This window comes from Limulus polyphemus, unplaced genomic scaffold (assembly GCF_000517525.1).
Source record: "Limulus polyphemus unplaced genomic scaffold, Limulus_polyphemus-2.1.2 Scaffold121, whole genome shotgun sequence".
Lineage (NCBI taxonomy): Eukaryota > Metazoa > Arthropoda > Merostomata > Xiphosura > Limulidae > Limulus > Limulus polyphemus.
In genome coordinates, this window is record NW_013665731.1 from 215,233 (window position 1) to 231,060 (window position 15,828).

Here is a 15,828-nt window from a genome sequence, read left to right on the forward strand (position 1 = left end):
ATGCAGTGAGACATCAAATCTAACTGAGCAATGGCTACTTGCACCCAGATGTTCCCAGACTTTACCTATCAACCATTTCTTTATCATAAGTTAACAATAAATCTAAAATAGCATTGTTCCCAGTAGATTCCCTAACCAACTATTAAAGAGGAACATCCTATAAAGTTTCTAAAAATCTGTCTCTCTCATGACTTGACACTAACATTTCCCAATCTATATGCCAAAAATTAAAATTTCCCATACTTATAACCTCATAAACAGCTGAATTCTTTATCTTACTGTAGAGTTTCTCAATAATTTCATCAATTTCATTTGGTAGTCTGTAACAAATTCCAACTAGTCTAATTTTTGAAGTATAATATGCATTTTTTTCACTAAAATTTTATCTGAAAGTTAGGGTGTGTGTATAATATATGGTAACAAATCTAAATGTTCTTTTTTACAGTCAGACCAGACCATCTTTTCTGACATGCATTGTGAATGAAAATGTATACTCACTAGAAATGTTGCATTTTTATGGTATGTCTTATCAAATCTCCCTCTTTCTAAGGCATAAATGAAAATTGTCTCCCATTTTAATTCATTTTCAGTATCTTTAAACATGATTTTTGAAATAAAATTATCAAGAAGCTAAGTCTTGTAAATTTTAAGATTCATTTACATGCACACTCTTAGAAATGTTTGGAAATACAAAACTAGTTATCACTATGTTATGTTTAATATTAGAAACTACAAATTGTATTCAATGAAACCTTCAAATGCTGAGTCCAAATCACTGTCCTCAAATAGTTGTCACTACTTCTCTACCATTTGTCAATGGGTTTGGGGGGAATATTTATTTGCCAGCTGCCATTTCAAAATAGCAAGCACTAAAGCAAATTAATTTCTAGCAATTTTATAGATACTTTAACATCTTGACAATGTTTAATTGCTGGCCATGACTGAAAAAAAAAGGCAAATACTATAGCAAATATCCAATTAGAAATTATACAGGCACTCTAACATTCTTGTCTTCAAAGGGTTACTTTGATGGCAGCATTGCAAAAGTCTAGGTGTATATTATTTATGGTGATAAGGCAAATTTGACTCTGTTCATGAAGATTAGAGTATATTATATTCAGAAAAGTATGGTAAAAGCCTTTTCTCCCCTTATAACCATTAACAGACACCCAAATAGATTCAATCTCATTGCAATGAGCTTTGATATCAACTTCAACAGGCTGTAACTCACATTTTACATATAAAGCTATTTCTCCCCCCTATTTTAGTACTTTATCCCTATTAAACAACCTATAACTTTGTATTTCAACACAAAATTGTCTACATTTAGACAGGTTTGATTTACTCCCATATATCAAAATCCCCTATTCCAACTGGTGCTCTCAAGTCATCAATTTTATTTTTTATACCTTTAGTATTCCAATAAAAACAGTTTAGCCTATCATTAAAACTACCTTTGTACCCATTCCCACACTATACTCCTCTCTACATCGTATTTTCTTCATTATTCTGGTCTTTTCCACTGTCTAATACTAATTTAAAGTTGCCCTTAGTACAGCCCTTGCAAACAAGCCAACCTCTACCTTATTTAAATGTAAACCATTCATTCCAAAAAGCTCCCACTGAACTGATCCCACCAATTCAAACAGCCAACCTGTTCTTCCTTACATATACTAAGTGGATTAAATGGGTAGAATCAGATCAGATACACTAGTGATCACATATTTACACAAGCTGTGCTATTTCTCTGTGAACATTAGCTGGAACTTGCCATGTACTAAATATGACCCAAGTTTGTGTTTCTGTAATTTATAGTAACTTACAGTATTAAAGTTAAATAATTTAATAGGTATTTTAGCTATTTATAGTATAAGCTAGATTTAATATATAAATAATAACCACCACATTGGCCAATGTGATAGGCATGGTGCATGAAGTTTTGCGTGTACCAATTTTGCTTCAGTGCTTCGAAATTTGCTAAGCAGGCCTAGCTTCATCAGGTGTTCTTGGGTTAAGGGCCAAAAACACTATTAGAAGCAAGGGTACCCAACTAATGACCTGGGGCAGAATGGTCATTGAAGCTTTTTGTAGTTTGTCCATTACTCATAATTAAGACTATTTACTATTATTAATAATAAGAATGATTAGTGTAAAATTCTAGCAACTCTTCTCGTAGAAAGTATTATATAATGTCATAAATAACATAATGTCAGACAAACTGAAACTTTCAAGAGCACCCTCTCAGTCGGTTTCATAACAAAAAAAGTTACAACCTGTGTAAGCTCAAGAAATAGTTTATTACTCTGTAAAAGAAAACGTAAAGTTAAAGTATAAGTATATTTCACGGTTTTGACAATTGACAGAAGTTAAGAATTAAGATAACTGTACTAGTAATTGTCACACACACACTGTAATTGTCATACACAAAATCCAAGTTTAAACCATTGTTGGTTTGCCTTGCATACATACAAACAATATTTAACAAAACATACAACTCAACACATACTCTAAAGGGCTGAAATGTTTTAATACTACTTAACTTTTTTTATTTTACTTAGAATACTTTTTTAAAATGTCAAAAGTTTAGCTTCTTTATAAATCAATATCTCTTATTCAGGGGCATTTCTTGAATTTTTTTTTTTAATCAAGGAGATATAAAGGGAGAAACAAAAAATTAACACTTTCATGTCAGTGGAAGGAACAATGTAGTGAATTAAAAAATCTTAAAAGGCTAAATCATGATATCCACCAAAGTGGACACATCCCTGCTAGTATTAATAACCATCTTAAAGTTTGATTCAATAAGGATTTAAAAATGAAAATCAAATATTCAGTAAAACATGAAACTAAATCCAGTATTAGATAAAATATTTACCACAGAGTCAGAAAAGTACATGTTGAAGCTGTAAATGAAAATAAAAAAATATTCATTTACCTATTTATAAAGATACCTGTCATAGATAAAGGAAAAGCAATGTAGTAATATTGTCATAACTATTTTTACTATCATCTATGGTGTTATTAGTCATATTACCAATGACGGTACCAAGACTTAACTCTAGCATTTGCTCTGATAAATATATCTTTTAAGGAATGACCACTATGGACTAAAGATCCTTGGTCATCACAGTTTTGTATGCATTGTCAAACTACCAACCAAAACTTCTATGAGTTCTCTTTCTTTCATACATTCACAATAGTGTTTGACATATACGGTAGTTCCAATTACAGAAGACTAGATAAATCAAGAAAATGTTTGTTATAAACATTGCACAATAAAAATATCTAGTGGACTTCAACAATAAATTGCAACAGTGAAAAAAATTGCAAATTTATAATTTACTTCTTCATTCACTGATAAGGTTGGGAGACACAATTATGAAGGGAGAATGTGAATAAAGTTTTAGACAATTAATTGTTTTTATATCTTGAATTACTACATTTTTGATGCCAGTAACTTTCCCAAAAATAAAAAGATAGTAAAGTTATCAGAACCTCAGTCTAAATTGTGTCAAATCAACTTTCCATGTTGGATTAGCATCATGTATGAATTCAGAAAAGAAAAATAAATTAAAGAAACTGCACTCTCTGGAATGTCTTCATAGAAACCACAAGAATTATTTGAGTCAATGACAAATCTATAATTTTAACCCTTTCGCAACGGACGGGTCTAACTGCGTATGTCACAGTCTTTTAGCAAGTTATTTTCAAAATTTAATCAAACTACTTTTTTTTATGTTATACCAATTGGTATAGCATAAAACTGTTCCTAATAATTCATATTTTGGTAGTATATAAATTTTAAATTCTTAGTTTTATAAGGTAATATTTAAAAAAATTCTGAATTTACCTTAGTATGAGAAATACTTTAGGTATCCCCTCTTCTCTATTTTATTCACCACCCTTCCAATAAATACAAAATTTAACATAAATTCATCACTCAGACAAACCATAACTTTCATAGCCTTCAATCCTGTTTGGTTACTGAGCCATCAAATAGAAAATCAGATATCTCATGCAACATCCACCTATCACATCCCCTCTTTCAGGTTTTGTTAATAGTTCTCTCTTATGCTTAATACTGTATTATGTATAACCAATAGGAAGCCAAGGTTTCCATCTGTCAAATGATGTATTACACTAAATTGTTTTCTGAACAGTTTCATTCCCACGGGAAAGATAGAGACTAGCCTGAATGAAGTTGTAACGGTTTTTGTCACATAGTTAGAAAGCCAGAAAAATTGTGATAGTTAGGGAAAATTGTCTGCTTTTTGCATGTTATTATTCTATTTTCTTTGGTGCATTATTTAATTAGACAAAAATTATTTAGTGCATTTCTACCATTAGTATAAAAAGAAAGCAGGGTTAAGTGTCATTGACAGTCAACAGCAAAAAAAAAAGACCTGGGTAAATACTTTATTTCTTATTTTTCATGTTTATTCTTTATTTATTGTTACAAAAGTAACTAAAATGTAAAATTAAGAATCTCTTTAGATTAGTTAAGGTTAGATCAGGTAAAATAAACAACAATAATAATAATGTTTTCCGAAGCATGCACGTGAGCAGCTCTGACTCAGAGTAGCTCATGGGAAATGTAATTTGATAGTGTAACATGACCTCCACATTCCCCAAATGATTTACAAATTATATTTGCATGAATAGCACTAGTTAGTGGTTCAAAGGGCAATCAAAGAGCAATGAAACAATAAAATTTAAGTATAAAAAGATGTATACTGTTATGAGTTTAAAGCTATGTAGGATAAATGAATGTAGTCTCATGTTACAATTTGAAGTCATTCTAGAAAGAAAAAAACGGTAATTTAGATTTATTTAAATTCGTTTTTTTGCAGTTACAAGTTACAGTTGATCAAACCCATATACAGTTATGTTAGAAAAAATAACATATAAAATAAAAAGTTTTCCTAAGAAAAAACATTTGAAATATACACAAATGATGTTTGAGATGTTTGGGACGAAGAATGGTTTTTATTAATTATAACATGAAAATCACTTTGCACTCGGACCAGTAACGAAACAGACTCGATATATTCAAACAAATCTTTAGTAAAACTACTTAAATAAAAATCTGATTTTTTGTGTACAAAAGACTTGTAATGTTTACTAAAAGTCTACCAAATTTTGTAGTATACCACATACTGCATTAAAAGTTATAGTATAAATACTTAATGTTTGCAAATATGTATACAAAATGAGTATTTTATACCAAGCCAATTGCAATAGGGTTAAACGGATCAGCAAAAAACACATAGAAAGAGTTGTGCAGATTTAAGAATTAGTATACCAAGACAAGCATCACTTGCCACAGAGTGGGATCAAAAAAAAAAAGGTGAGGCCACTGTAAGAGGAAAATATCTAAATAACAGAGACATATCCTCCCACATATGAACTGATGAGTGACTGGAGGTAGATGATATCCAGCCAAGAAGGTAACTGCCAGACAAAGGAGATAATGTGACATAAATGTATGAGGAGTGGTCCACATGCTGGCCTGGACAATCTCCACCAAAGAACAATGAAGACGAGCAGCCAAAGACATGGTGAGGAGACATGGAAAGGCAACATGAATCAGGAGGAATAGGCCATACTTAAACATTTTCTGAACCAACCAGGCAGGGTTATAGGAAAAAATTCGCAGGAAATGGAATGTTTCCACTGTATAAACAATTGGAAATGGGAACCATGAAAGGGAGTTGTGCAAGCCACAAAATACCACAGAGCCCCAACCAGACACAAGAAACAGCCAGTAGAATTACGGGAATACGATTAGAAAAAAACGAATGGAAAGACAGTGGACAAGAGCAAGGATCTGTAACACTAAAAAAAGGGGAACTACTGTGGGTGCTAGTAAAGCAGAAGTGTTGTTATTAAAGACTATTTCTATGACTGGCTGTTTAAAGTCATGTATGAAGAGTGTCAATCAACATGGAAATATTCCTGTACTGCAGAAAACTGTGTGTATCAATCCCTGGTATCCGACTCCAATGAAATATATTGGACAGGCTTGTTAAGTGCAACAAATTTGTGACATATGTGCTTGATTTGGTCAAGTGATAAAGAATCAACTACATTAAATCAGAGAACATTATAATGAATGTGACATGGCATTCAAAATATTAATCATACAAAAGCAAACAGGAAAACATCTTTAGTGGTGCTTCGAAAGCAACTTGTTATTAACAAATGACTGGAAATGTGTAAAATAATATGAGGAATTTTTACAACATTTTCAGTACTAAGAGTAGGGTAAAAGTAGGAAGAGAACCACACAAGAATATGACATTATGTTCTAACAATTTGAGGGGTTGCAGTGGTATGAGAAATGTAAATAACATATACAGTGTAGCTAAATGTTGTTAATGAATCAAGCCCACCCAACAATGCTTATGTTGTCCAACACTGTTTTCAAGAACATGAGAGTAAATTCAGTCACATTTGTTTACCATACCATTACTAGACCTTTACAAATTAGTGTTACTGTTTTTATATAATGTTTAAAGGAAATTGCTTGTTTGTGCTAATTTTATTTAGATTTTTGATATTTTGTACATGTTTAACTTTCAGTAAGACATGCTGTTCATCATTTGAAGTTTACTGGCCATAAATAGTAAAGTGTGTAAGCTTAACCATATGAATAAATTAATCATCCTGATGTTATAACAACTTATATACTGTAGTCTTTGGTATGTTTTTTATAACTTAGTCTCATGTTCTCAATAAAATGATAGTTCTAGATGATTATTTATCAAGTATTTTTTGCTATATGTTAGCAAACAGGCTAAAATTCAAATAAGATTGACATCAACTTAATTATTATCTACATCCTATTACACTGAGTTTAATAAAATAAATAACAGATAAAATGTTTTCAACAAAGACTGAATTCCACAATATTCCAATATATATTACTAACAAAACACTTGTCTTACTGCTATTAGGGTGCCAATATTCTCTTGGATGTAGCTGACCAAAAGTGTCAAATTCAACGTTTTCATTCCATCCACTAGATCACTCCATGACATTCCATGATGTGATGAAAAAGCACTGGTAACATTGGTGGCATTCCTGGTTATCCAAAGATGGTAAATGCGATCCCACACTTCTAAAATCTGTCCCTCAACAACAGCAGCTCTAGTTTCATCCTTTCCATCAATAAAATCTCTCACCTGTCACATAAAAAACAAGCATTTATTGTGCAAAATACATGAAAAATAGCAAGATAGAGATTATTAAAAGGTACATAATCTTATACTTCATAGAAACAAAAAATTATGATAGAAAAGAAAACCCTAAACACAAATATATAAAACAGTAAAAAATACTGAGAATACTCTTAACATTATAATTTCCTCACCGTGGTGGAAATCCATTCTCTTCCATACACATATGCATTTCCCACCATGGAATCCAGAGTCCCTTGAACATCTTGTAACTTCTCAGGCAACAACTGCTGGAGTTCTGGATTATGTACGACAACTCGATTGATCAGATTGCTAGTCACTTCCACCAAATGCATACTTTCACCATAAATCTGTTGAAAGTAATTCTATTTACATTATCTTGCACCACAAATAAAAAAAACTAAAAACTTTTCACCTACAAGACAAGCTTTTCTAATTGGTAAAATAAGGTGCAGTCTTTTGACTACATTTCTTAGGTAAACAATGTACAAGCTGCTTTGTTTGAGAAGTATAATACAAAGCTTATCTGCATATAGTTATCCCTAATTTTGAACTGAAAGAGCAAAGAGAAGGCACCTAGTCAACAGTAGCCATTGCCAAGATTTTGGCTACTCTTGTCTAACTTAAGTAGTTGGATTTGACCACTCTTATGATGCATCCACGGCTTGAAAAGGAGTACGTTTCCTAAACAACAGGATACAAACCACGAATCCTCAGAATCAGTGTGGGCATGTTAACCATAATGCAATGCTGGCTCTTTGCATACTGATCACTAATCATTTTCTGTTGAAGATGCAGTTTAACTGCTGGTTTTATTCTCTTCTAAGAGAATTCAATACATAAGAGTATTCAACAGAGCTAATAAATCCTTTTTCATAATAACTTCTGAAGTCTATAAACCTTCATTAGAATCCAAAATACAATCCTTGTTAAACAAAAAATCTTAATTAAATTGCCAATTTCAGTTAACCCTAAACTTTTCATACCTGACAAATTAATCTGTTCAACAAAATGGGGTAAATTCAGTCCATCAGAACTAAAGTTTGATTCTTGTTTCATTTATAATATTAAGAATGCAAATGATGGGTGTGCTTCAATAATAAAATGCAAATGTAAGGAATCAGAAAGGTAGTAAAGTTACAATTCTTCATCACAAAAACCTCTTAATTATTGTAATGAGACCTTCATTTGCTCATTACTGTTTTTTATCTAGATTGATTGGATTGATTTAGGAATGATCTCAGAATGTTTCTTAAATTATTCGTGTGATGAAAACAGTAGGATTACACAATATGAACATCAAATTTTCACATATCTACAATTATTAATAATTTCTGATGAAAAATAATAAATTAGATCAGAACACAAAAATATACATAAGTAAAGCTGAACCTATATAATAAACTAACTCATTAATCAATTCACACAAAAACAAAACCTACACTGATTGACCCTTTCTACACCTGAAGGATGTCACTAATATCTCCCATTTTTGATCCATAAGTGGCAATACTTTTAACCTTGGTAAAAACTTATTAAATAACATTTAATTTAGGCTTTAAAAAAGTTCAAATAACTTAATTTAATATTTCTGTGATTTCTGAGATTGTGGAATGTCCAAAATTTTTGTTTTAAGAAATGGTTTCAAAAATATTAAAATACTTCTTTTTGTTTTACAATTTCAATTTTTTTTTATGTTGAACACGAAGCTCAATTTTATATATCCATTCAGTTTAAACTTCACTGATATTTATTAACACTGTTTAATACTTTATTTTGCCAATTACAATAGTCACCTCTTCCAACTAAAAGTCATAAAAAAGCATGGCAAAAAATGACATGTTTATTGATGACCTACAGTAAACCTGACCTTTTTAAATGGCATCACCGTAAAGTCTGTCAGGCTAGGTATCACAATATTAACAATATTCATGGTTGAGATTATTATACATCTAATAGGGTATCTTTTCAATAAATAATAAGTTATTTTACTTGTATATATTTCTTGAATGTGAATATTAACAATATGTTCAATGACTAAGAATTTGAGTCATCTGAATATTTTGTCATTGTCCACCATACTTGTTAAACCTAACTAAATATGGTTCATTTCTTGTTATAAAAAAACATTTCTGTAACTTTTTAACAGATATAAAAAACTTCAGGAATGAAAAGATATATAATGAATCTAAAAATATTCCCAGATGTGAGGCTTGTTCACAAGTCTTCTACTCTACATCATAAATCATTTTATGTATTCTACATTGGTGAAAATAGTTTACAATATACTCTATCAAATAAAACTGAAACTTTGGATATAAGTACTTTCAAAACAGAGATTAATCAGTAATTGTTCAGACCACATGCTATGACATAAAAGGGTGATAAAGACAGGTTATAATAATAAAACTACTAATAAAAAAAGAAAGTGATGTGAAAACCAAAACATGAACAATTATATTCTCAAAGGATAATAGTTTGTTATCAAATATAAATCTATACTTTGTGGTGGCCATAAAAACTCTATAAAACCAATAAATGTATTATTTTTAGAGGTATGACTTCTCAAAGCTGCAGAGTAATGAAAGTTAGATCATTCCTAAATTATTCCTTGCAAGCTATACTAAATAAATAAATAAATGTACACAGTTTTAGATTGTAAATGCTTTCATTCAAGGTAATCTTCTTATTCTTAAAGACATAAAAGAGTGTATTGTATAAAACAAATGTACATATTTTGTACTTCTTATTCTTAAGGCATACAATGAGAGAGAAGATAAGCAAATGAAATCCAAGTAGAAGATATTTCATACTAAACCAGGTCCAATCTGTCGATACACTTTTATCAAGATGTTCTTATTCTAAGTCTTAAGTTCTTTAACTTCTTGATCCAGTGTGTGTATTGCTAGATGCAACTTCTCTGAAAGCTATTATTTGCAAATTCAAATTTTCAGAATGTTAGGAATAATCTTGTGGTGTTATATCAACATTATATCAAAAAAGTAATTTCTCAATCAGCATTTTAACTTTGAGGTAGGCTTTCACCCAAGTCCAGAATGATTGCAAAACTTTGTAGCCATGATTTTTGTGTTCACTTCACTAACATAAACAGTCATTTTTTAAGATATTCTGCAGGAAAAAAAAAGGAAGGGATTTAAATTTGATGTGTAATTGGGGGGGATGTTTTTTTCTGTGAAGTTAGTGTGGAAATATGAAAGTTTAAGGCCCATTCAAATTTTTGTTAAGTATGTGTTAACTGACATACACCTACATGGAGCACAAAATCTTAAGGGATTATTTTAAATAATGATAATCTCCACACAGCTATCCTGTAATTCTATAAATATTTCACAATATGAATTCTACTGTAACAAAATTAATAATTGTTATCTCAGCTTGTTTTGTAGATGGTAAGTCATATGCCAAAAAATCACATAGGACTGGTTTACGAATGAGACTGTAGAGCTTGACACAGGTATCTAAAGTTTGGTATACTTTGTTTTGAAATTCACTTATACAAATTATCACCAAATCTCATACACAAAGATCAGTCATAGCAGAACAAAAAAAAGTATAATAGTGGCTTGCAAATGAAAAGAACTAATGAAGTTCTAATAATAAAATTCATAAACCTTCCTTATTCCAGATGCTGGGCTAACAATGCAAGACATTACTAAGATTATTGCCAAAAGTACTGATTATAATTAGGCTGCCCAAGTGATAATAGAATGCTTTAACCCTACCATGACCTGCAAAACCTTTCAGGTATCAACTGCAAGTTTACCTATCAGATTTCAAAATTTAAGTAAAAATAATAATTATTTCAATAATTTTTAACACAAAAATATTTTAGAATTGATATCTTTTCATTCTGTAAAACATTTATTTAATGTAATTCACAATAAAAAAAACATTAAAACTTTCCTTTCTGTACAACTCCAAGAAGTCTTGGTTGTAAACGACGTACTTGTATTATTTTTTCAGAATATCCCGAAGCTTTGTTTCTATTTGCAAGGAAACTATCACATCTCTTAAGAATATTACCATCCAAATCTTGTCTCTTATGAAAGGTATAAAACAAAAAGGGGCTATACTGAAATCTTTCTACAGTGCAACGTGCTGTGCACACTACTGGAAGTCTTATAATTAAACAGAATCCTGCCTTAACCATTTCTATCATGGTTGCCCTATTTGCATTAATAAAAATACCTTAAAAAATGAAACTATATCTATAACATAAACAAGATATAAAATACTGAATATACTTAAACCTCAATTATTTTTTTGGCATATTTATAATCTACACTGAAATAAAAACTCATACATGATATAAATGCACACTCGGCTATAACCACTGACCTACTTAGTAACAATCAGATGCCTAATAATACAATGCATTACCACACTTTGTTTAAATAAATTTTGCAATAAAATGTCTTGTATATTGTTACAACTAGCTTAAACAGATAGTATTTATCTCATTGGATCTCATTTATAAAGTTTGTCTATAATTCTTTTTATAATTTTATAAAGCCATCTCAAAAGCACCATTACTCAGCTCAAGCTCATGCAGGAAAAAATCCACCAAAAGAAGAAGTAGTTTCAAATTACAAACAGGAGATTTTGCAAATGTAAGAGGAACTGTCAAACTAATTACTTCAACAAAATAGACAAACAAGCAGAGGAAACAATAACGTTAATTGATTACCTTTACATATAATAAAAAAATTATACAGTTAAGATTATTTGAAGGTATGAAAACAGAAAATGCTTCAGACATAAAAAGGATGGAAGTTAACTCTATGAAAAATAGACTTTGACTAAGAAGTAATCTCACTTTTCACAAGACGCACTTAAAATTTTGTTAGCTTTAGAAGATCAGACATTTTAAAACAAAAAATGCAAGCATTAAAGTTTAGTTTTTCATACTACCAATTTCAAATGTCCACTGTTTACAAACTACTTGAGCAAAAAAACAAGTAACAAATAAATATATAGACTACACATTTGCAACTTTGAATCATATATTGACAAATTGTATCCACACAGATGGGAAGTTTCATGATTTTTATTCCCAAAATAAAAATCATAAGTGGGGAGGCTAAATTAGTTAGCAGTTTGTACATCTTTTTATTACTTCACCAAAAACAAATGTTAATAAAACATACACCAAAATGAAATTCTACACATGAATAGTTCAGTTAGTTTTATTTCCTAGAAGACTGGAAGGGAAAAAAATCATAATTTTCTAAAACTTTAATGGTAACACTTATTCAAATAAAAATCATTAGACACTAAGCTAGAAAATGTTAAATAATAACTGAGTTTCTTTTGTTCTGTTGTAAAAAATTTTATGAGGGAATTTGAGGAGGGAGGTGCTATGTCCTGATTATTTATGACTTTTATATATCTAAATATATATTTTTGTCTTTCTCCTCACTTTCTTTTTATTTTCCTTCTTCTAAATACTTGAAATTGTACAAATATTTCACTTCATTTTTAAGAGTTGTCTTAAATATTTTTATATTTAATATTGTTACGACAGCGGAGGTCACGTGACACTAGTAACACGTCATGATATTCTCGAAGATTCGTGAATGGTCGAGTGTTTCACAGATGTGCGGTATTCTTGTATATAAGACCGCCAAGAAGTGATGGCAACAATGGAATTGAATTACAGACAGAGATAGAGACAGACAATTGAGTCAAGCACGTGAATCGTTCATTGTACATTATAGCATTTGTTTAAGTTAACTGACTGTGGGAATTAAGTGTATTACAAAGTTGTATTGAGAAAGAATAAACTAGTTTTATTTAAGGAAGGATTTGTATTGCTGAAGTTTTTTCGGAAAGAATTTCTACGGAAAATTAACAAACGAACATACTTATTGAAGACAGAAACGTGATTGTCAACATGAATTTTCAAAGTTCAAATAAACTGTTTTTAAGTCCAATGTTACAAGTTAGTTTAACACTAAAAATTTCGCTCTTATGCATCTTAGTAGAACTGATTTATTACGAATTTTATTTTTGCTAGCCAACACGTATCTTAGTGAAAATTTCATCATAGGCACATAATAAATTAGTCCTTACCCAAAGTTTAACACTTTCACTCACATTTATTCAATTACATTTAGTATTTTGTCGTGTTTCCTCTTAAATGACTCTTCAATTGTCTATTTGTTACTCTAAGTTGGTACCGTCGCTTATTTGCATTTTTTCTATGTCTGGCTTAACAATTGCACTTCATGAAAGCAGTGGTAAAACACTCAACAATTTTTATTTAACAGTTAAGCTTTCTAATGCTACAGACATAAGAGCCCCCACCCCGGCGTTAAATAGATCTTTAGTGCTATACTTACACATCTTTAATTTGTAATTCGTAAGGTTCAGTGGCGAAAAACATCTCCAAAATATTCTGACTTTAATTATTAGGCTCATTGGTTCCATTATCTCGTTACCTTTCACTTTCAAAGTTAATACTATAACTTTATGCATAAAAATTAGTATTCTGAATAAGGTTTTAACTGTCATTATGTTCAGCCCAGTTGAAAAATTCTTGTATTGATGAAACTGAAAGACCTGTGTCGCTTAGAAATAATATATATATATATATCTATAGTGCCATTTTTACCCATCTCTTATTTGAATTTTGATATCTATAATGGATTAATTGGGAGGAAGGAATTTGGAAAAACACCCTCAGTGTTTGCTTTGCCATTTTGTTACCACTAATATTAGGCCTATTGAGCCCTTGAGTCTATCAGCTTTTGACGCTTAACATCGTAACACGAAGTTTAACTTTCTCACATTTAATAATATAATATAATAAGTTTATTCAAAAGTGCCCACCAAAATATGCCAAAATTAAGCCAATAATACCAACTCTTGTTTACATCTTTATGGATATTTCTCAGCTGATCTAACTATTAGCTCGTCTGTCTTAAAAATGTTAACACTCGTCTCAGTACAGATAATGGAAACAGAATGATTCTTTAACTTGACTGTTGATCCGGAAATAAGTTCAGAAATACTGCAACTAGTGCAAGAAAATACGATAAAGTTAAACTTAGGTTAAAGTTTCTAAGAATTGTAGGACCATATCAATGAATTTTTAACAAAACAACCGTTAAAAACAAAAGTGTATATCAATATATTTATATATATATATATCTGACGTTGCATTAATATATCTTTAAATACATATTGCTCTTGATATTGAATATTTGTAAAGACTGTGTATATATACACTTTACTTCATTTAAACAGAATACGTCAGAAATTAAATGGGTTCTAAATCTAATAGCAATAGTATTAGTAACAGAAAAACCACAGGTAAGCACACACACAAGTGTACATGTTAGAAAAAAGTAGGCTCCCCGTTTACTGGTTTTACATTAATAGCAACAAACTGCAAGATGTGCTTTCTGCATAACGTAAAAGTTCGTTGAACCTAATCCTCAATTGTCTAGTTTTTTGAACTTCTAATCAAGTTCTATATACTTCTTCAAATTCAATTCATGGCAAATACACCGTATATGAAATCCATATAACAAGTATTATTAATAACTTACCTCCCTGTGCTAAAGCATATCTGTAAGTATCCACAAGTTTCTGAAATAATCCCGACATTTTGGAGATTATATATGGATCCAATAAAACAAAACGAGCCACCTGTTAAACACAACTCAACTCTCTTTGAAGTTCGTACTTTAATATGAAGCGGCCTAGTAAACGATCGCCCTAACTCGCTGTAAACGTTTCTAGGTTACCTAGAGGCGACGGATTTCACGAGCGGTCAATTTATTTGTTTGGAGTTTACTAACTCACATAAGAGGCAGCGCCACCTTTGTAGGATATCCTCTGTTATATGGAATAGAAAGTTACAATATTTTTTATGACGTGATAATATAATATCTATATACCTATCTATTTCTCAAAATAACGCTGTAATAAACATAAAATTAAACATATCTAACTATGAATGATCGATGCTTGTGTAAAAGATAAAATAAAATGACAGGTTTATCAATAAAGATATTGTTACGTCTATGTTGTTACGTCTCCGTTTGTTAATTAACTTTCCGTAACTTCGTTCCGACGAAACTTAAGCGACACAAGTCCTTTCTTAATGAAACTGATTTATTCTTTCCGAATATAACTTTACCGATACACTTGTTTCAATATTCGCGCTAAAACAAACACTATAACGAACGAACGTTAACTTCAACAATACCCTGTGACTGCAGTTCAGTTACTCACTATCTACTCACACATTACATTCCCCTCTTTTATATACCAGCCTACCCTATATCTAGTAATTACTAGAGCATTCGCCAAAGTACAGGATAATTCTAGAAAGTAGAAAGCGTGAGAATCACATGATCTCGATGACGCAACAATATGTTTCAGATCTCCATCATTCTAGATGTCATAGTTCATGAATAAAAGATATCAAGAAACAGTAGTCCATACTCATTTATGATGGAGATAATATAGGTCAAACGGTAGTGGTAAAACTTACAATATATGCGTAACGGTGGTGAAGCTTACAATATAGGCCTAACGGTGGTGGTGAAGCTTACACAAAGTTAAGTGCCCGATACCGGCAATTGAATTCGAAACTGCC

General features: G+C 30.7%; 1 protein-coding gene across 3 annotated transcripts in view; it reads right to left on the minus strand.

Annotated features, from left to right (window-relative positions):
• The window catches only part of LOC106472483 (transmembrane protein 245-like), a 52,667-nt gene that overhangs the window by 14,273 nt on the left and 22,566 nt on the right, over positions 1-15,828 (minus strand). For all 3 annotated transcript variants that reach the window (XR_002613714.1, XR_002613716.1, XM_013933142.2), the window contains exons 8-9: positions 7,373-7,549; positions 6,948-7,184 (exon numbers count right to left, since the gene is read on the minus strand). Coding sequence is in view for 1 of the 3 variants with exons in the window: in XM_013933142.2 (XP_013788596.1) it covers positions 6,948-7,184; positions 7,373-7,549 (414 nt within the window). In the remaining 2 variants the exon portion in view is untranslated. The remainder of the gene's footprint in view (positions 1-6,947; positions 7,185-7,372; positions 7,550-15,828) is intronic.